General features: G+C 40.0%; 1 protein-coding gene across 4 annotated transcripts in view; it reads left to right on the top strand.

Annotated features, from left to right (window-relative positions):
* Positions 1-22814, top strand: part of iqsec1b (IQ motif and Sec7 domain ArfGEF 1b) — a 178606-nt gene that overhangs the window by 42042 nt on the left and 113750 nt on the right. For 3 of the 4 annotated variants that reach the window (XM_034531980.1, XM_034531978.1, XM_034531983.1), the window contains exon 2: positions 7662-7691. The exons of the other annotated variant lie outside the window; for it this stretch is intronic. In XM_034531980.1, coding sequence (XP_034387871.1) covers positions 7662-7691 — 30 coding nt within the window. The remainder of the gene's footprint in view (positions 1-7661; positions 7692-22814) is intronic. 4 annotated transcript variants of the gene reach the window in all.

The raw sequence follows: 22814 nt of genomic DNA, 5'->3' as shown, positions 1-22814 counted from the left end.
TCATTCAAGAATAGACTTAAGACTTTCCTGTTTGATAGTACTTATAGTTAGGGCTGAATCAGGTTTGCCCTGGTCCAGCCCCTTGATATGCTGCTATAGGCTTATAGGCTGCTGGGGGATGTTTTAGGATACACTGAGCACCTATCTCCTCTTCTCTCTCTCCTTATGGATGAATTTACATCTCTCCATTGCACCTTATTAACTCTGCTTTCTCCCCGGAGTCTTTGTGACTTCACGTCTCATAGGGTCCATCGGACCTGGAGGTGTCTGATACCTGGTGAACCGGCCTTCTGGCAGACAGGGATGTCGTATGTGTACAGATTGTAAAGCCCTCTGAGGCAAATTTGTAATTTGTGATATTGGGCTATACAAAATAAACTGAATTGAATTGAATTGACACTGCAATCCCGACATCAACAGCTTACACTGCCTTTAATAGACCAACATACTCACATATACCATACAGATATAACTTGAGTATCGTATAGAAGTGCAACCTTCACAATAATGGAATAATAAACCTGCTTTTATCATCACCATGTTTGGCCATAAGACAAGGCCCCTCAGGCTTTGTAGCCAAAATGTCTTGTAATGCTGTTTGCAGTGGCAGGTAATGCCATTAAGTTAGTGTTAGAACTTCAATAGGAGGGAAGTGTTTGTTCCAAAACAGTGCGTTTTGCAAAGTGAGTTTTGAAAGCTGGAACTCTCAGTATCCTGCCTGCCAAGCACTTGAATAATTGGTATTGATCAGCTGTCCTTTCAATTCCAGCAAGAGGTATCATGATTACTTTATTAAACATTTATCTTTGCATGCTTAAAGACCATTTTCACTGCTAGATTTCATATTGGTTGCCCTTTCTTATGTACTATGTGTATTTGTCTGTTTAATTTCACAACAATTAACTTTTGAATGAACCAAGTCATATGATCTGAACAGAACATGGAATTTGTAATATTTATAGGCGGTCTGAAGTTCCTCTCCTATTAAATGATTTTTAAGTTGTGTTTGGAAGCATTATGTAATCAGGTTGTACGTATGTTCTATTCTCGTGAACACAATATCTCAGGAATGCCTCAAGAGAATTTCTTCAAATTTGGAGCAAACGTCAGGATTAGATTTTTGATGGTCAAAGATGAACTGGGACAGTTGTTGTAGTGGGCTATCTTCTATACTCACAAACTTCCATACAAACCAACTTGTGACAATTCGCAGAGTCTTATAGCTATGTGAACACTGAGAGCGACGAACGCTACACAAGTCAGTTCGTACTGGGGTGGTGTGACGTAAGAAAGAAAGAAATGTACACTTTTATTTATCCCCGTGGGGAAATTCTCCTCTGCAATTGACCCATCCTTAGTTATTAAGGAGCAGTGGGCTGCAGTGAAGCGCCCAGGGAGCAACTGTGAACTATGTCCAGTGTCTTGCTCAAGGACACTTTGGCATGCAACTATGAGAGACTAGAGACTATAGCGGGGTACCTTGTGGTTACGGGATGACCACTCTCCCCACTGAGCTACAGCCGACCCCCAACCGTAACAGGGCTACTCCCTTTGCAAGGGGAGCAATGTTTTGATGCGTTTTGTCACTTCTTCATGAATCCTGGGCACTACACTGCTACATCCTTCATATGTTCAGTATTCGGGATCACCTGGCGCCGCTCTACAGTATACGGCCGCTTACTTGTGAGACCCCATGTTGTGATTTTAGCCGGTTACAGGTGTGGAGGAGGAGGTTGTTTAACACACACAGGGATTTAAGGTAATTTAAAGGACATTCTAAAACAGTATATATATAAAATAATGTACCGATAGCAGTGGCGGACATATCGATACACTATTGTTAAAATAATTATTGCGATAGTAAGCTATATTGAGATTTTTGGACAGCCCTACTTTTGCTGCTTTGTAGCTCTAATTGTGAACATGGCATAACACAACAGCGTTGGCATGTCTGTGCTAGAAAGACCAGGGAATTTCATATTCATTCACATGGGATATTTCATATTCCAAATGGTCTAATGGCTCTGTAAATGCAGTGTGGGTCTGCAGCCTTGCCTCAGATTTGTATCTCTAGGGGTGTCCATGGCTGCTGCAGAGAGCTGACCCTCCCAATTGCGCTTGTCTCCTTTGGCTGTGAAGTATTGCCCAGTATGTGAAAAAGGTTAATTTCATTACCCCCGTTTGGTCAAACAACTGCAAATGTAAGTGACGCAGGAAGAGAAGAAATTGGCTGCAAGACAACCTGCCGTACTGTGGTCAGTGAACGCTTCTTTTTACTCCTTGCAACAGTGCTTTAACAGCAATAAAATATGAGAGCACTCACATTTATTGGCTTTTCACACTTTTCAAGCAAAACTGAATTCTCCTAGTCCCATCTTTGTGCAAGCAAGGATTTGAGATATTACTTTAGCTATTGCACCTTTGCAAGTTGAAACTTGTTTTTTTTATTTTATAAGTGTCAAAGCATGAAGGTTTCCTATAACCAGTGCATTGTGAGATGATTCAATTTGGTTGCAGTGAATTTCTCGAGGTCATGTAATGAAACCCACTTACTGTCAGGCTCGTATCATTTAATTGGCTTGGCTGCAGCCCCCTGCCACTTCATTACAGCGTGCCTGGCTTGCGTTTGCCCACATTGCTATCCAAGATTCTTGGCGTTCCCGATGCAGCTACTGGGAAATCTCCACGAGTGTGTGACTTCGTTGCTTTTTGGTCTGAATTCCATTTTTATTGTAGCCTGAAATCAACAGAGGATAGACTGGAGGTAATTTTCACCCGGATGAAGTGTGTTTCCAGATGGAAGGTTGAGGCGCCGGGGAGAAGCGCTTGCAGCCCCATTCATCTGTGATTATTAAAACTTTACACTTGATTGAAAAGCTCTGGGGGTCTAGAAAAATGTTAATTATACTAATCCCTTCTATGATTGGACTGACAGCTGCTGGAGCCCAGTTGATTGTCAGGGAGGCACATTTGCCACAATGTACTGTAAATGCAGCTTTTCTACAAGCTTTCATTTCGCATCAGCCTTTTCTTTTCTTTTTTGGTTCATTACCAGCAGATGTATTGATTTTTGAGTTGAAGTAGGCGAAATTCATCACAGAGCAGTTATATTTCTGTCATTGTGGGAGAATCTCTTCAGTGATTTATCCATCTGTTGGGTACTGCTAATATTCCTATACCTACCATTTATTATTTTATCGTGCAAGGGATGAGAAGCATATTTTTATGAAACAACTGTTTGTCACAACTATGGTCTTATTGTTGTAGTTTTGACCAGCATTTCTATTGGCATTTGCTACTTTTCTTCCCAAGTTGATAACTAAGATCTGGGAATACATTGACATCATTAAAAAGAAGCTTGACTGGGCAATAAACACAATCAGTTATAACAATCCCAGCCAAACCCAGCCATGCTTATTTGGAAGATAAATGGTCAAATTATTACCTATGGCCATGGTGAACATCCATTGCAGTTTGTATACTCTTTGATTATGGTTACTGCATGAAGTGAAGTTGAGGGATTATTACTACTAATAACTTGGTTATCCTTTGGCTAAGCTGTACTTTCGTCCGCCCAACAGCGGTATGTGTCTATAACGTTTGGATTTTCCTTTTCTTCGACACCTAAGTCCGAAAATGACTGGATCACCTCAGCCATATTTACGTTATTGATTTATCGTACACTATACATGTATGATTGTACGATATATGGACATGATCTTGAACATATTTACGTTATTAACTTATCGTATGATATATAGACATGACGTGCTAATTTTAACGTCATTGGCTTAATGTAAGTTATATGGATGTTTAATAAATGGACATGACCTCAATTATTTTAGGTGGCCTCGATATTGCCTGATGTGTCAGGGGTTTCATTTTACTAGCATGATGCTAGATTATTGCTGGGGTTTCCCGCTACCATTATTAGGGTTGCAAAGGGGTGGTAAATTTCCGGAAAGTTTCCACGGGAAATTTTGCTCAGGAATTTGGAGAATTTTGAAAAAAAAAGAATGTGCCTAAGTTTTTTTGCAAAAGCATATAACAGGGAACTTAAATGTAGTTGAGAACAAGACTATGCACGCCTAGCTCAGCTGGAGCCTGAATGCAGCTGGTTGGGAACATTGTCTACCAGAAACATAAACGTAAACATAAAACGTTCTGTTGTTTTTGAACGTCTTTGTCATCAGTTTTGTGTCTGAACGTTTCAGCCCTATGCCTGGCAAGTGTTAATTCCCGTATATTCCCGTTAATTCCTGTGGAAAGTTTCCAACTTTGAATATTCCCGGAATTTTGCAACCCTAACCATTATAAAACTTAGACATAGATAGCAGATATTGCAATGTTTCATTTTATGTTTTATTAATTTTTCATATTTTAATTGAGCTTTTTTTACATTTCAATTCCAATGTATGTACATAATTAAAAGTCCTCTTTAAAAGGGTGCATTGTTATTCTCATATCAGTGGCATTAAATAGTCTCAAAATTACTAATTGTTTATTGCAAGTATATATATATTTCTTCAACGATATAGACCATTTCACAGTTACATGGACACAGAAACATTCCAAATGTTTCCCAGTTTATTTCCTGTTGCTATGTCCGCATGTGACATTGGTTGACAGGAAGTAAACATGGACCCAAGCTATTTCCTTGCAATGCAATTCCGTTGAAACTGTCTATCGTCCAACCAAAAAACTAGTTATTGTGGCACGCTTTGACCTTGTGCGCTAATCTCTCTTATTATTAGTATTCTGTTGCTGTTCAGCCACACTACAATACAGCTAAACCCACGGTGACAGCTGATTTATTAGCTGATTACATATACTCACTTTGTTAATATACAATATCAAACAACTCTTCAACACTATTTAATTTTCTCCCATTAAAAAGCAATCATCTCAGGCAACATGGTTTGATCCCTCATTTTCCCTTCAATTAGTCAGACGTGTCCGTTGTCCGTTTCACATCCTGCGCTTTCTTGCTCTCTAACAGTTGCCCTTTCTGCATGCTCCTTTTTTCAGCTTGACCAAAAAGGGTCAGGTGATGAGGAATGTAGAGTGTTGGTGACGCGGTGTTGATTAATGCTCAGGAGAACAGGGTGAATTTCCTGTTTAGTCACATAACCTGAAGAGTCGCGGTTTTGACAATTGTCTCAGGAATGACATTCTCTGGGACCTTCAACCATCGCGCTTTAAAGTGTTGGCTCACCCAAATAAAAACATATTTTATTTAAAGTATTTTATTTTATTTTTGAGATATGTCTCTGATCTTTGCCCCAATCGTATTACAACAAAGATGGATACATTCCATTTCTGGTGATTGATAAATGAAATTTAAAAAAATGCAACAACCTCTTGTTTCTGTTACTTTCTACCAAACAAATAATCTCCTGTAAGACAGCTTTTGCAAGTGTGTTTCAATTTGTCAATATGAATTTCACAGTCTGACATATTGCAACAAAAAGATTGTGGCTGAGGTTAAAAAGTTGTTTCTATAGAGACAATCAAAATGTGACTAATAAAATACTAAAATATGAGTGCAATGGATACTGTTTTAAATGTTACTCAAGCTTCTCTTCTATTGAATAGTCAAAAAATTGCAGGAAAACATCAGATCCGGACAGATGAGTTGAATGAAGTGTTATGTAAACGATTACATTAAGTAAGAGATAATGACCAACAACCCCAGTCCATTATGAAAACCTCGAAGGGCATATATCCAACAATCTATCCACAAATTATCCCTGGTAACTCTGAGGGTTTGCTGATACCCAGAACAATTTCCATCCCATATGATTCTTGGAAACTTTGTTCTCATGTTAAGCAAAAAATAAAATAAGGGAGAACTATGTTAAAATGGACAGAATAAAAATATCCATGTCAGAGACACAAAACATAAAAGCATACAGAGTAAATTAAATATATAACCACAGACAGGTAAACAACAACAAAAGACATACATGCAGGTGGAATATATTGATGAATTCACAACGATACAGCAACTCTCTAGAGAGGACAGCATTCAATATGTTCGTTAACTAAGTTATGCACCGCAATCCCCCTCAGCCCATTCCATAATGCACCTGGAGCTGCTGCCACCATTGTCTAGTACTGATAACTTCGGCCCTAATGTGGCCTGCTTTGTAACTGGAGCCAAATTGTGGAGAATCCTCAGATGATATCATTAACCGTCTTTTATCGGTCCACCGATCTTAATCTCTGCGACTGTGCTTGTGACTATCTCATCTTGGCCCGTTGTCAGTTTGTTTTCTAGGGGAGTCTCACGCTTCCGCTTCCACTCGCGCCGTTGCTGCTGACGGGACCGGAGACTTCCAGTCAGAGCCCATTCCCCCCTGCAGTCTCCTTGTTTACGATCCGCCATTGATTTAGCTTTTAACAAAAGGACAGGTTAATCTTTTTGTCGGTCTCACGCTTGACAGCTTATGATTTCCTTCAAACTTGTCGTCTTGTTTTTCAATCAGTTCTTGCTTACCTTCCTCCTCTTGTTAACCTACCTCACCCATTCCTCAAAGCACGTCTGATTGACTCACCTGTGTGGAGATCAACACAGATCATAGATCGCTCTGATTTACGGAGGATTTTAGCACTGGGAGCAAAAAAAGCTTTCTGCTGAAGCGGGGAAAGAGAAGAGCCCTATTAGCTGGATCTGCCGGGTTATGAAAGACCTCGGCATAATGAGGGAGTCTGTCAAACCGAGGAGGGCTGGCTGGTTATTCTGCTGCTGGACCGGCTGAGGTCCCCCCCTTTCCGTGCCCACAAGTAAATTTGACGGACATTGTAGACAGTTTCCCTGAGTGCGTCCTGCCCTTTTCAAGGATAGAATTGTCCACCTCCCAGTTTTTTTTTTCTTAGCGAATTAAGAGGCTCTTTCCGGCTGTGAGACCACTGGGCCTTGGACATGACATTCCTTAGGAACTGCGGTGACCCACAGTCATGCTGGCATCTGTCATTACACGCACGCCTGGCCGCACATCTGCCCAAAGTCAAAGAACCAAATGGGTCGTTTTTGCTTCGTTCGTTTGCTTCAAGCTGGGGTTCATATGCCAGCTTCCCACAAAATGAGATGCACAAAGACAACAACAAAAAAGGCCATCTCTGATGCTGAGTGAAACCGTTTCAACCTTAAAACAGCTTGACGGTATCACAAGCGTTTCTTGGCAGTGCCAAAGTCAAGTGCATAATTCAGTCGGCTTGTAAATGAGCAGACTTCTCGAATAAATGTGTGAATGGAGGAGCTTTTGTTTTGAGTCGTGGTCTCCATCTGATGGGTCCGGCTTCTCCGTCTGCCTGCCGCTGGGATTTAACTGTCTTAGACCTGCTGGTCTGTAAAAGCAAAGAAGGCAGTTTCACTAGTTTAATTGGCTGCTTAGCTTTGAACTGCCTTTACTTCTGCATGAGACAGTTATTTGGCCAAATGTAATTTCGTGCTGTCTGTGCAGTTTCATTTCTCATCTTGACCCGCTCAGAAGTGCAGCTTTGTGATTTTCACTTTCGGATGTTACTGGTCTTGAGTTCCTATCAAGGCAAAAGAATATTTCGATGCAAACCTTTTTTTTTTATATATTTTTTTAAGTAGCTCAGTTTTCCACTTTTAGTTCCCTGCCTCTCTTGACTGTTGTCTTTGTCATCCACAGATCTGAAAGCGAATGTTCGAGAAGTGTCAGGTATGTGCTGCCCAAATTTCCCTACAAACATTCTCATTGAGTTTTTACTCTATTCTTTGTCACATGTCCATCCAACGAAAAGCCAATCAGCTTTTCTCTGAACCTGTGGGGGACTTTTGCTACTGTGCACCTTCACCCATCAGTTCCACCCTGTCCAGATAATATTTTTGTTTTCCTCCAGGAAGCAGCGAGATCTTTCAGTGCTTCCTTGCAGCATCTCCTCTGTGATTCTCATCTTTGCGTGACAAATTTTGTCTCTGGGTATTTCAACCAGGGAGTTTTGTTTCGAGGTAACAATACAGTGACTTTGCACAGTCATCGGTACAGTTGAGCCAAAACTGCGGGCAACATTAACATATGTTATGCACTGTTGATTGTCTATAATATTGTCTATGGTTAGATTTGATAAACACAGTATATGGCCAAATTATGCACACACCCCTACTTTCACATTTGATTGAACCATAGACTGTATATAATAAGTAAATGCCACCCATTGGTTTGTAGACTACGGTTTTGAAGCCTCAAGTTTCATAACCGAAGGTTGCTGCTTGTATTGAACATCTTATTCCAAAACCATGGATATTAATATGCCACTGGAATTTAATGAGAAGTTTTTCCTCGCCACAGGGATTTGCTGCTATTCAGCAACAAGAGGATTATTGTAGTCGGCCACTGATGTTGGGTGATGAGGCCTGGCTTGCAGTCTGTGTTTCAGTTCATCCAAGGTATTGGATAGGGTTGAGTTGAGGACTATGTAGGCCAGTAAAGACCTCCAACACCAAGAGAGAGAGCAAGAGAGATGACTGGTTGCTCTGTTTACTCAACAGTAGATACAAATGTATCTAATGATGTGTTGGCAAACAACTGGATAAACAGGAAGGCAATCCAGACACTACAAAATATAAGAACAAGTAACAACATAGAAGGAAATATAAAAAAGAAAAGCTTTTAGTGTAGTGGCTAAATCATAAAAGTGTCAACGCAATTTGATAATTGGAGGTCTTCATCAAGGCTTTTCACAAAAGACCTCGCCACACCAAATTGGGAAAACCATTTTTATGCACCCGTGCATTGTCATGTTTTTAGGTATAAAAAACTCATAGCAGCCAAACCAGCCATGTATTTGTTTACTATTTTCCAACCTTTGTAGACTTTGAGGCTGAAACCAACCAAGTTATAAAATGAGGTATATTCTTTTACACGGGTTTTAAACTATTAAAACTAGTCTTTACTCTATGGAAGTAGTGAGGGTTCTCTAAACAATGTTCACGAAAAAGTAAATTGTTATTAGCTAATGCTAATGCTTTCATCTTCCACACTGGTCAAAAGAAATCCTTAACATTATAGATAAAACACTGTACCATTTAGCAGTATCAATTCTAAATAGACAAATATATATATTATGTAAAGCTTAAAGGTGCAATGAGTAAGATCTGTCAATAATTAGAAAATTGACTAACATTGTCAGCAGAATGTGAAGGTTTCAGTGCGGACGTTATGTTACAGAAGTCCATGTGTGGTGTTGAAGGGATATCTACTGAAATGAGTATCCTAACCAGCTAGCCCCGACCCGTCCTGTCTTGTACCTCAAGAGGCGATATTGAGTCACTGTAGTTTCCAGTCTGTTCTCAGTCTAACGTAAAAGACCAAAGAAATACAGCTGCCCCGAGGGCATAAGGTACAGGGTCCATGTGTGTTTTAAAACTTGGTTAATAGAGATACATGTATTGTATTTCACACAGAAAGAAGCCAAGTGTAATTACGAGGACACGTGAAACATAGGAGATGAGGGAATGATAATTACCGAGTTGATAGTTAAGACAGGTAGTCGGCTTTTTAAAAAACGACAAGAAAGAAAGAAAGGTCTGTGGTACTCTTCGATAGGAAAGTCTTAAAGAGCCTTCAATCAGATGGAATTTCATGGTGAAATTCTAAAAACATAGACGGTACATGTCCATTTTAAGACAGCTCCTTTCTTTTTTTAACTTCTGTTCTCCCTTCCAAAGAGCACCACTTGTTAGAACTTCTTAGCACGTCGTGCGCTTCTTCTTTTTGAAGGTAGAAGGTTTTGTTGAAAAGACAGATCTTAAGTCTGGATTTAAAGACAGAAGCCGATCTAATGTCATGACACAAGCTGGAAGTGTTTCCTCCCTTTCTTTCCCTTCAAGCTCTCTTTGGAATGAATGTAGAGAATAACAAAGTGTTTTAGTATAATGTCTCCGTCCAGGCCACAGGTACAAGCCTTCTGAATCTCTTGCTGCTCTGCTTGTTGTGATTGTGGGCAAACGCATCTTTGACCATCTCTGGAGGTAATTTGCATAATCGACTCCTGAATGCATCTTGTGTACATCTGCATCGGTTTTTTATGTGTTTTTGCTTCGCATGATTCCAATCCAATCATCCAGATGATGATACCAGGTGTACAGGAAGTCTTCATTATAATTATGAACACGGGGGTGCCTGGTTATGTTTTAAAATGCAGGGGAAAACTTGGAAAGAGGAATAATTAGGGGTGAGGGCAAGATGGGGGTCTTCGCACAGAATACTAAAATTTCTTTTATATCAAATGTCCTGCATTTCGGCACCACCTAACCGGTTGAATTAAATCAAGAAAAAGCCACATACACTAGTCTAGTTTAGCTATATTCAGGTTGTTATGAGAACCAAACCCATAAAAGGTGAGTAAACCCAGTGTAAAACTCAGTAATAAAACCAACAGGGCTAATGCCAAATATTCAGACATTATATTTTATTTAGCTGACTCTTTTATCCAAAGCGACTTAGAATCATGTTACATTCATACACCATAGAACAGCTACAGGGAGCGATTCAGGGTTAAGTGTCTTGCTCAAGGACACATCGACTAGGGCTGCAAACGGCAGCTGCTAAACGGGCTGCAATGTCGACTCGGGGCAAGTCTTTATCGTCAATGTACGTCCACTAGTGACTCTAACCTTCCACTTTCTGATAGTGTCATGTGACTTGTTGCAAGAAGACGACGGTGGAAATGTGAGAGAGGAAGATTTTTTCTGACTGAGTGCTTCTTACCACCTTGTGTGTCAGTAACGCTGCACATTGTCCTGAGACAAAGTGAGACGTCAGAGTAGAGATGGATTGAAAAGACCCGCACCCGGGAGACGCTGGAGTTAGAAACTGTGAACACCTTGTTCTTTCCAAGTCAATCACAGGGCAGCACAATGCTTTCATCACAGTGATAGATGCTTCAGCTGGACAGGGCTGCGGCGGTGTGTGGCTGCAGGTCTGATAGAAGATAAAAGCGGATTTATCAGTGAGAAATGAAAAACCGACAATAGGCCAGTTTGCCAACATATCAGCCAGAAAGCAGGCGTGTGTGTTGAATTTATTTAATTTTATTTATTTATTTTGAGAAATCAATAATACAAAAAATGACCTGCAAAGGGATTTTCAAAAAACAATGTGTTGATCTATGTATGGCATTGGCTTGATGAGCCAAAATAATAACTTGTATTTTAATTAATCTCCCCACGTTACCATGAAATCATGAAACATATTTTGCCTCCACAGTGAACGAAAAAACAAACAAAGTATTGAATTGAAGTAAGTAGTGACAGCTATTTTATAACAGCAAAACTATATCAAAATCCGTTTACAAACTCTCACACAACTCCTGCAGTCCACAATCCAAGTTTCATTTATCTAGTCGTAAGCTCACGACTTCACTAAAACCTTACTATTTAAAACACTTGTTGGAGCTTTGTCCCTGTCCTTATTCAAGAGCGTGTTCTTACATTTTGAGTGCATGATTTATTGATTTCACTTCAGATTTTGTAGTACTTTCACTCAAAACCCTGAACTCACACTCAAATAACTGCTCCTTGAGCTTGGATTTCTGCTCAAACTGTATGCTTGCACTCAGATATATTATTACTCACACCGATTTCCTGCTCTCAGCCCTTTCCCTCACACTTAGGCTGCCTTTGTGTGTTCGTGGTTTTCCTCAGACCTTCACTCATAAAAGCATTTTAGAGCGCTCCAAAGCTAACTTTAAATGTGCATCAATCTAACATTAGCAGAGACTTGGGCAGGCCATGGATGTATCAAGTAAAAAGGGAAACACCGCGGTGGCTACTGCCTCAGTTTCAGCTCACATTAGAAGACTAAATCCAAGCACTAGCAGTAGCTATTTGAGTGTAAGGACTTGGTTTTGAGGGGCAACATTACATCTGAAGTGAATTCAATAAATCATGCTCTTAGATTTAAAGAACATGCACTTGAATTAAAACAGGGAAAAAAAGCTCCATACGCATGTGTAAAACTGTTCACCGTGGAGACATGCGAGAAAACAGTTTTCTTCAAGAACTCAATGTAACACGGGGCGAGTAACTCGCATACAACTGGTAATTTTGTGGGTGAAGTATTCCTTTAAGGCCTTGTGCAGAGAGCATCGTTTTGCGAAGACGCAGGCACTGTGAGACCACAGTCAAAGAAGATTTCATCAGCCTCTGAAATGGATTACAGGATTGAATTGTTGACAGAGTAAAGCCTCGCTCTCTTTATTGGGTCAAGGATAAAGTCTCATGAGATTATGCTTTGGAAAGATATTAAGCTGTGTAACGGCTTTCCGTGCAATAACAGACAGAACTTTATAGCGCTTGAGAAATGGAATTACCTCAGCTCTAAACAGTAGCCCCACTTTAGCAGTGGACAATGTCGAATATTAAGGAGGGTTGGGGCTCTGTGTGTGGTAGATGGTAGTTATCACCCCTCGCTCCAGAGAGATGACTTTTAGCTGTACTGCTCCACTTTACATGCCAATTGTGTCAGCAATGTCTTCCTGACTGCTCCTGAACGAGACAATTCTTTATTATAACAGTGTTTTAATGAAACTGTAGGACAGCATACTGATAACTCCAGTGTGGAGCTTCAAACTCACGGTGGGGTAAGTCACTGTGCTGACAGCAAAATGACTTCTTTGTCCTGTGGCCATAGAAGCTAACCAATTACAAAATATAACTGCCACTCTGTCACTTTCACCAGCTAACTAGGTTTTTAATATAGTAAACTGGCACACTGGTGGCACAGCATGTGTCCTGCCGAAGGGCGTAACATGTACTGCTGCATTCAAATATTTAGCAGCAGGTGGGTGGAGGTAAATCATTTACCACAAACTTTTTTACAGATTTATGTCAAGCAAATATTTACACAGCTAGATTTTGGGGGAAAAGACTCTTTATGCGAGATGTGAAATAATTGGATTAGCAACTAGGATTCAGCTTGTAGACATACCCCCCCTCCCCTAAACATAGATTAAAATGAAATCTTTGTAAAGGGACTAAATCAGAAATTCAGAGCCTGTCCAAACCTGTGTTTCCAATAAATCTTCAAGCTAATTTAAATCAATTTCAAATGTTGCAAGAAACTAAATAATTGACTTGTTTCCGTCAACTGGTTTGGAGCGAATACATTTGAGTGCAGCATAATTTGGTCAGAAGATGCCGCCATATGCTTCATATGACTGGTGGGTGACCGTGGGTCAGTGGATAGCAGGGTTGTCCTTCAATCAGAGGATCGATTGAAATGTATGCCATCAGTGTATGAATGGCTGTGGATGAGTGAATGATGTCATGTAGTGTTAAAGTGCTTTGAGTGGTCAGAAGACTAGAAAAGCGCTCTCCATTTACCATTTACTGTAATATGACAGTAAAGAGAGTAGAAGAACTAGAGGTTGCAAATCGGTGACAAAACAAGTTGGCTTGGCCATAAAAAGCAATGGACGGAGGTCTTCAGGAATTCTTTTCAATTGGGCACATTTCGATTGTTTTTTCATGTCAGATAGAATTGGCCATATTTCATGCTGCCCAGAGACGAAGACAAGCATACGCCGGTTATGCAATGTCCTGGAATACTCCAACAGAAACAACTGTTAATATAACTGGTCATATGAGTTGAATATTCAGAACATATTTGACTAGGGCGTTTCCATGTCCCATTTAGCACATTAACTCTTTTTTTGACTAAGGCAAAAACCACCTCAAGCGAACGTGAAAACCTTTTTTTTTTTTTTTTCAAATTGAGGAAGTTTAATCAAATTTGGCCATTTCCGTACAGCTCCAAACAATGCTTTAAAATGCTCCGATAATATGTGAATGGTAACACGGGTTCTGATTGAGGGATTGCCTCTACTCGACTCAACATGAAGATTGGGTGAGCCAGCCCTAAGCAATCAGTAGTAAGTGGTATATCCCTCCCGCAAACATAATTGTTAGCCGACATGAAAGAAGTCAACTTAAACTCAAGTTAACATTTAAAATTAAAATAAAATAAATCATTGAAGTGTCATTTTGTATGGGTATGTTGCTTTATAACTTACAAAAAGTGCATCAGTCCCATCTGAGCTGTGCAGTGATATGATTTGTGGTAAGTTTCATAACTATGCAGCAATTCCCTTCAACCGCGACAATTGTCTCCTATTGGGGACGATAAAGGTAACCTACCCTTTAAGGTTTTTAAATTAATTGTTATATTTGATTTGATCACTGGCTAAACCACAGTGTTTTGGTACTGATTACGACACTGCTAGCTGTATTTTCACTACACCGCTAGACTTTTACTCTCTGTGCATAGTTTCTGGTCTGTATACCAGTTTTTTGTTCTGACATTACTCAACAACATAAATAACCTCTGTAATAAACTTTATGGAAATTAGGCTGCTCCACATTCCTTATTCCATTTTGATGTGTATATATATATATTTTTTTTTTTTTACGTTTCTCTGCTTTCACGCAAGGCTCTCCAAAACTCCCACTAACTCTTCAATTTAATGAGAGCCCCGAGTAACAAAAGTAATTTTGTTTGCTGCCTTTGTTGGGAAGGTAAAATGGCAGCACTCACTAATAATGCATGTGAATATGACCTGCAGTCAAATGGTTTAGTATTCCTTCAATGTTTTTACAAGCTGAGGTCAAGGAACATATTCATATTGAAAGTTATCTTGGGCTTTTTTGTAGCAACAACATTACACTTTGTTCAGCATCAACATGCTGCTCTTTAATTGTTTGACCACACTGTCAGAGAAGCAATGTTGTCTTTTGTTTGCAACAGACATTAACGTTCATGGAATTCAAGCTACCCAGATGGTGTGATGGGGCACATTGTGCCACCCTCCTTTACAGAGCCTATTTATCCTGTTTTACCTCATTGTTTTAGTTTAACAGTCCACAACTTCATCTCTAATCAATTTGTTTCCAGCAACACCAATAAGCTTTTTTTCAGCAAACTACCATGTGGTTACAAATTAGCTGGTAAACAAAGTCAATCATTTAGCAGCTAAATAACCATTTATTTCCATGAGGAGTTGATATAGACCAAAATTGATATCACCAAAGTGCAACCATTTTCTTGCCAAAATACTTAGAATTTCAAAGCAGAAATGTCTACTTTCACTACGCACACAGTCTCAGTGGTGTATGCCAGCAACATCTCAACCCTTGTATCTATGTTGTGTTTCACAGCCAGTCACACAGGACCTTCTGGTGTCCCAGGTGTATCATTTAGCAGATGAGTCATGCTGTCAGAGCGGCTTTACACTTAACCTCCTCTTCCTCTCTGGCTCTCCTGCTGTGTACTCGTCTCATGGGTGCGAAATGAGCCAGGCACGGTGGCTCCTTTAAGGCATCAACCCTCACTTGGGTTGCATCCCGTTTTAAACCATTCCAGCTGTAATGTAACACCGCTGGGAGAGGTGTGGTGTTCTGTATTCTGACCTGACCCATTCTGTGAGAAGGAGCATGTCAAGGTTAACTGGGTTGTAGCGGCCAGTGACTGTGTGCCTTCACATGGTATACAGAAAATAATAGGCATTTCACTCTACAGAGCCAATCAGGGTGATATAGTCGAGAACAATTCGCGATAGAAATGTTGTACATATTACATTCTTGAGCTGCTACATTTGCATAGCATAAGGAAATGTAGATTTTGTTGCGAATCTACATTAACTTAAAGATTCATATTAATGTTCATGTGATGCATCGTGACGATGGAATGCATTTCCGTTCTCATTTAATATTTGAAATGCAGATTATTTTAAGTATTTAAATTTAGTTTTTTTTACACCCTTGAATGCTTGCTAGCAGTCATCTTCTTCCTTGTCTTTATTGGTATATTGCCACCTTTCTCTGCATTTCCATCAATGCCCCATAGCAGTACTAGTGTAAATCACCACAGAGTACTTTAAGCCGGGCTCAGGCTACGGGGGTTCTAAAACTCTATCTGACTTTTCAATCCGGTTACATAATGCACATAAGGAGAAACTTCACAGAAGTTCTTCTTTCTAATCTGAAACATGCACACACTACTAGATTTGAAAAATATTGACACATCGCACACTACAGGATATTATTTATGATTATTTTGCAGAAGGAGCAACGTGCAAAACTCACGTGATTTCAGGGGGAAGCCATTGTAAAGAAAACCTAGACGTGGTGCAACTACTCACTGTAGAAATGCTTGTCAGTGACAAAAGCAGAAGGCTAAACAAGTCTGAATGAGGAAGCGGTGGGGGAGATTTTAACTGTAGGTTAAAATATCAAAGGCTGAACTGTTTAGATTTGCTTGGGAACACTATCAGCTACTCCTGCATGCCTCTGTCTTGCCCTGTTATGATCCCGCTCATTTACTGACATAATTATCCAGATTGTAGCTCTTTAAAATCAAATATGTTTGCCCCTATAAGTCTGAGAGGGGTTTAAGACTGGATCTGTAAACCCATCATATAACCAGATAATATGGGCTGAAGATCTGACTCAATCAAGGTCCCAGATCGATATTTCTTCTCCAATTGTTGGGAGGTGTCATGCGGCAACCTCCGGTTCTGCAACGTGAAGCCAATGCGGAACGGTCTTAACTCTTGCATTCTCTTTACCGACCAGCAGGAGGCGACTTTGCCGGTTGCAAAAAGAAGTCGTATAGAAGTCTGAGAAAATGACCAATGTTCATTTAGTAAATGATGGTTCCTTTTGAGTAAAATAGATCATAAAGCAGGGTATGTTTTAGGGTGGGGCTACTGGGATTGAGAGGTTGCTGTCGCTACCAGATACCTATCTGGCATCTCTGTTACCCCTCCGCATTCTAAATATGGTAACTTCCGTCAATTGGCTGTAAAAAAAGCAACATGTGATGGACGAAATCCAAGATGGCGACAGCAAAATTTGCCAAACTGGAGGCTTCAAAACGGCAGTCAACAAACCAATGGCTGCCCCAAAGCTCCTGAAGTGTAAGCCCAACTTTATTTGCACCGTTCATTCCTGTCTCATGGCTGACTGCAAAACCTGTTTAGCTCTCTTTTTTGAAGCACTTCACTTTATAGTATAGTAATGTACAGAGCAGGATTTTATGAAGGTGGACAGGAAACATGACCTAAACCGAACTTGCCCAAAAAAATTGGGGTTTAGAATGCCACTTTTATAAACAATGACGTTATGTGACAAAGTGGGTTAGAATACACCACTTGTCCCCGTATTTCTTTATTGATTCAATGGGGCATTTCAATAGTTAATTATATCTTTTGTTGTTACTTACCATACCCACCATGTGTTTTAGAGTGTAGCTGTGTGCACACGTGAGGTGATGTTACCCTAAGTTACCTTTATTCAGTTAAGTTCACTTTTTGTTTATTTATATTGTTTGTATATATGTTTGGTTCATGTGTAGCAGAGCTTTTTATGTAAATAAACACCTTTGGTTTTCTGGACAAAGTATCTTTTGTCTGCCTAGATTGGAAAGAATGTTGCCAGTGATTGTAATCCATGCAGCAATTTACGTTCCCTTCGGAAGCAAATTAATGTTTTCATGAACGAGAGAAGAACCGGTTTGTTTAGACTTTTCCACATAGTGTTTTGTTCATTTGCACCGTTCCAATATGTTAGCGTATCCTTCAGGAATTGTAGAGCAAGACGGGCCCACATTCAAGATTATGCTGATGTATTACTGTGTGTTTGTTTTTTCCATTCCTTGATCTGCTCCCGGGGGATAAGGAGATATATAGGCCACGAACGCACTGCTGAAGTGGTTCGTTCAGCCTATCGGCACAAAGCCTGCGGCGGTGGTGGTGGCGCCAATGCACAATGAAACAAAGTGGCCCGATTGAGCACGAATCCATCAATGTAACATAGATCCCAGCACTCGCCACTCAATGGTGTGATAAACTGCAATAATTACTCTTTACGTAGCTTCCACATTTTTTTAAAGTGAGCCTCATTACACGTATGAGCTGTGCAGTGGGATCCGTCGATAATGAAATCTTTGTATTTACGACTGGAGCTTATGAATATATCTCTCCCTCTAGACTTCATTGATGTGATGCTGATGAGGGAAATGAGATGGAGAGAATGATAGAGGGCGTGGAGCTACAAGCAAAGCTGAATTCTGAAGGCCTCGTGCCGGAGCTGCAAAGGTTAATTGGATTATGTCAACATGATATTGTCAGACAATGTTTAAAACTCTCAGATCACCACTTGTACGTTATTTTTCTACTTCGAGGAAAATAATGGTTTGATCTTGTCATAAGCAGTGCGTGGCTACTCTTAGGACTCAATAATGCCCTCTAATACTGTTAAGTGCAAGAGCAAGCAAGGGCTTGTTGTTCCTGGATTTGCCCCGGAGTAGTTGAAGGAAATAGACAAATAACGTAAACAAACAGCTTTGTATACCCAACATTAGACAAACATGCCCCCTCTCTTTGTTAAGTAATATGAGCAGACATTCTTACAGATTTCTGGGACACGATGCTGAAAGGTTTGGATTTTACACATTATATAAAGCAAAACCGCTTAAACACGCTTTTCTCTTTTTTTTAGAAGCACCGTACACGGCAGACTTTGTGTTGCATAACTGGCGGAAGTACACGCTACTCATCCATCAGGAGGAAGTTAAGAGGTGGTAGAGGGAGGTTTGTCCCAGGGATTTGTGTCAACAGAAAAAGAAAAAATTATACGAATCATGCTCGCTAGCATAGTGCTTTGAACGAGGGTTCAGCAGTGCCAGTCTGTGATTGCGGATCAACTGACATCGTTACACTGTGCTGATTAAGAGTGGTTTGTGTACAGTATTGACTCCTCATTAGCTCACTTACACTCGCTCACTAACACAACCAGTATTAACTGCTCCTGAGGCCACAGACTGTAAATGAGAAGTGAACTTAGTCATGGTGATGTCACGTATGGGTTTGTGCGGACTACGGTTTGGATGCCTCGAGATTAGAGTTTGAGAATTTTCAAAGCGCGAGGCCCGGAGAGGCCTTTTACCATTAGCACAGTTAACAGCGGATGCTAGCTAGCTTGGTTAGCAAGGTGCATCGGTAATTCACATTTATATTAGTTGGAATGCTAATTTTTGGAAGAAATTAACAACTGAGCTAAGATAACAAGCCAGGTAGGGTGAGCACAAACACCTAGCATGTGATGGCACTCACGCTCACTTATGCATTACTTTAAGCCAATTTAAACTGGTGAGTTATGTACAGACACAGCAGCATTTTTGACTGACTCCAGCATTGACATTCTAGAGGAATGGAATTGTATTAAAATGCTAAGTATTGATCCATGACATTTTCAAGTGAATGAATGCCCATTGTGCCATTCCCTCAGAGACTGATAAGTGAACAGAGAGCGCCACTTATACAGACTCATACTGAATCTGTCTGTCTCTGTTTGATTGACAGGTTGGAAGGGCAGTGTAGGAACACCCAATGTGTACTTGGCACCCCACATAAATGTTAGGATGTAGATAGGAATTAATGGAACATGAACATTTTCATTATTAACAAAATAAAAAAGTGACAGCATTCGCTATAGTAGAAAGTCGATTCTGAATTACTTTGACGTTGTTGTTCTAGATAACAGGGAATAAAGGTCTGCATTAATCTGGCAGTGGTTGTTGAGCTTGCTTGCTCAAAAGGCAGGAGGGCATGTGATTGGCATGAAAAGAGACATTATGGAACAAAAGGTGGCATGAAATAAAGGTTTCATTACGAAAATCTCATAAAATAAAAAGCTATATCAATATGACATTTAAATTTAAAATAAAAAAAAATAAAAAAATACAATTCAAATTAAAGCTGCGAGCAGTAATGAACGGGTCCTCGCTCACCTGCGCCGGTCGGGGGCGCCGGCGGGACGCCGACACGCTCGGCCGAGAACGCGGGGCCGCCAGTCGTGCGTTTTACCGTTTGTCGCGTAACCCCGATATTCTTTCGCCAGTAGGCAGCGCGCCGACCGCTAGTGAAAATAAGCTCGTCGATATCCTCAGGCCGCGACTTGTAACGAGCACGACGAGTTTAGGGCAGTTTAGGGCAAGTCTAGTTGAGCCACTAGGTGGCTCTTTGAGAATGTGAACAAATACATGCGTCTCTACGTGAAGTGTAGACCACGTTGTGTAAATTACATGTAAATCTGATGCATTTTATGCTCATTTGTTTTGGCCAGTAGGGCGTGCTTTGAGAATGTGAACCTATACATGCATCATGTGTCTCTAGGTGAAGTCTAGACCACGTCATGTAAATTAAAGGTAAAACGAAAAAGTGATGAAAAAATGTGCCCCAGCCTGGAATCAAACACACAACTCCCACACTCAAGACAGGTGTTTATCCCACTGTGCCACCAGTTTTCTGAAAAATTTGTTCGGAACTCGTATAGCTAGAAAATATTAGTGTCTAAAACTTGTCATTTTATTTTTTTAGTAGGTGTTCCAATGACAATTTCGAATGTTTCTTCTTGGATATGTGTTCAGGGCTTGACTGGCATCATGCATGATTATCTTTGGAAAGATAGGTTTAGTTAAAGCAACAGTCTCTAGCATAACAAAAAACAGAAAGTGGGATTTTATTGGAATATTTTTAACGACAAGTGAGAGTGCGTGAAAGCGACGTTTTTTTGCAGAATAATAATTGTCAAGGCCTTCTGATCATCCTGGAAAGAAGTTTGAAGTCGATCGGAATTTTAACGGAGATAACGTTAAATGTATAACGGCAAAAAGTGCCAAAAACGAGCTAAAAATGGGCAACTTCGGCGAATTATTGTAGCGCCCCCTAGTCTTCAAATCGCACAAGATTTTTACAAATTAAGGCATGCCATGTGCACTTAGGAAAAAATGTTCTAAGTGATTAGTCCCAATAGTGTTGACGCTATGAGCATTGAAAAACAAGACATGCCCCTAAGATGTTCATTGGGCCATAGATCCTTACCACAATAAGATATAAAAAAACGGTTCACACATTCTACGTCATCTGGCTTCAATGATTTGATTGATATCAGGTTTTGTTGATTTGGACCAAGCATGTAGTAAGAAAAGAATTAGGTGTTTTTCACAAAATTCAAAATGGCGGAAAATCTAAGTAGGCGAACCGTAGGGATCTGAGAGGCTTTTTTGTAGAGCAGGTGGATATGGACATGTGTGAAAAATTTCAAGTCAATCGGACTTTCTGGGTGAGGGGTGTCGCTGGTCAAAATTTGAGGGGGCGCTAGAGAGCAACTATGAATTGCAAATATTTGACTCCCTGATCATACGTCTATTTTCACCAAGCCTGACAAGCTTGCCAAATTTGAGCGGTTTTCGTCGCTCGCAAATACCCCCAAAATGCGCCCAATGTTCTAAAATAAAAAGCGGAATAATAATAAGAACCCTAACTATTTCAATAGGATCCTCTCGGACTGACTTTGTCAGTCGCTCGGACCCTAATGAGACTTTACAATATTTAGTTGAGTTTCAGTCATTGTGATTGTTGTATACATATTTATTTATTTAATATTTTGGGGCTAGAAGTATGTAACATTTATTTTTACTACATTGGAAATTCCCTAAACTATACTTTAGATTCAATAAAATCATATTTTGCTCTTAAAAGCTTCACTAATCAACTTCTATTAACATTAAATCAATTGACCATGTTTTATTGTGAAAGGTATCAGTGGTCCAGGTATGACAAAGCACCAGGCAGATATCACCCAAGTGGATCTTTTGAGATTCCTTGGCCTCTTTTAGCAAATTATCTATTGTTTTACAGTGCATTTATTACTTAGTTGAGTCTCATGGCACAATAGGCAGCTGTTTCCCTGTGTACACTACCTTCCTCGGTAAAGGGCAGCCGGACAAAGTTAAACTACGACTTTAACAGTTAAATAGACAGATGTTAACTTTTTTCTCATGAGTTGGTGGAGACCCTAAACAAAGCTAAAAGAGAGGGAATAAATAAATGGCAACAGTGCTGGATGAGCTAACAGTGTTAAAACCAAAATTGTATTCAAACAGGTAGAAATTAGAAAATGGCTTAAGCCTTACAGCTTTGGCTTGTGTATTATGTATTACGTATTAAATTGAAACTAGACTTGAACATTGTCCTTGTCTAAGTCCAAGAACATGTGATGACTTTGGAGAGCTCCTCTGATCTGAAAAGATAATGTGTTAAAGAGGACACATAGAAGTTGTTTCATTCGGAGCACTAATATTCAAGTTACTTTTTACAAGGAGCCACTAAAAGTTCTATTGATGCAGTTTTCAGTAAGTGATGAATACTTTAAGTCAATGGCAATATATTAACAGTGCATCTGCTTTACTTAACACTAAACTTAAGCTCACTGTTATTTTGAGAACTAATAAAAAGCCGAGACAGTGTGTCTGTAATGACTTTGTGTGTGTGTTTTTCCAGCATAAGCGCCATTATTAAGCCCAATTAGTCCTTGAAACCACTTTGCCAGCCCTCTGACAGTTTAGAAGTTTTGGGGAGCCAGAGTGTTTAGAGATTGGCTTTATGTAAGCAGAGAACCTGCACTCCAGTGATAACAGGAAGCTTATATGGCAGGCAGTGGGAAATCTCCATCCAGGACTTAACCTCCATGGATGGGAGATTAATACTGGCAGCTCTGGGTCGCAAAAGAGCACAACCCATTTGTCCTTGGGGCAAGTTTGTCCGTATGGAATGCTGCTGTTGGAGCTACAGTTAAGGGTTTACGATAGACATTTTAGAGGGCAACTACTTGGTTGTTAGATCATGTTTTATGTTTGTGACATTAAATCATTTCAAACACATTCATCTTGTTATTGAGCACTACTTGTAGTTTTCATATTTTAAAGTGACATCATCAAGCT

This window comes from Cyclopterus lumpus, chromosome 5 (genome assembly GCF_009769545.1).
Source record: "Cyclopterus lumpus isolate fCycLum1 chromosome 5, fCycLum1.pri, whole genome shotgun sequence".
NCBI classification, from domain to species: Eukaryota; Metazoa; Chordata; class Actinopteri; order Perciformes; family Cyclopteridae; genus Cyclopterus; species Cyclopterus lumpus.
The sequence above is the reverse complement of the archived record's forward strand: the minus strand, read 5'-3'. Positions and strand labels throughout refer to the sequence as shown.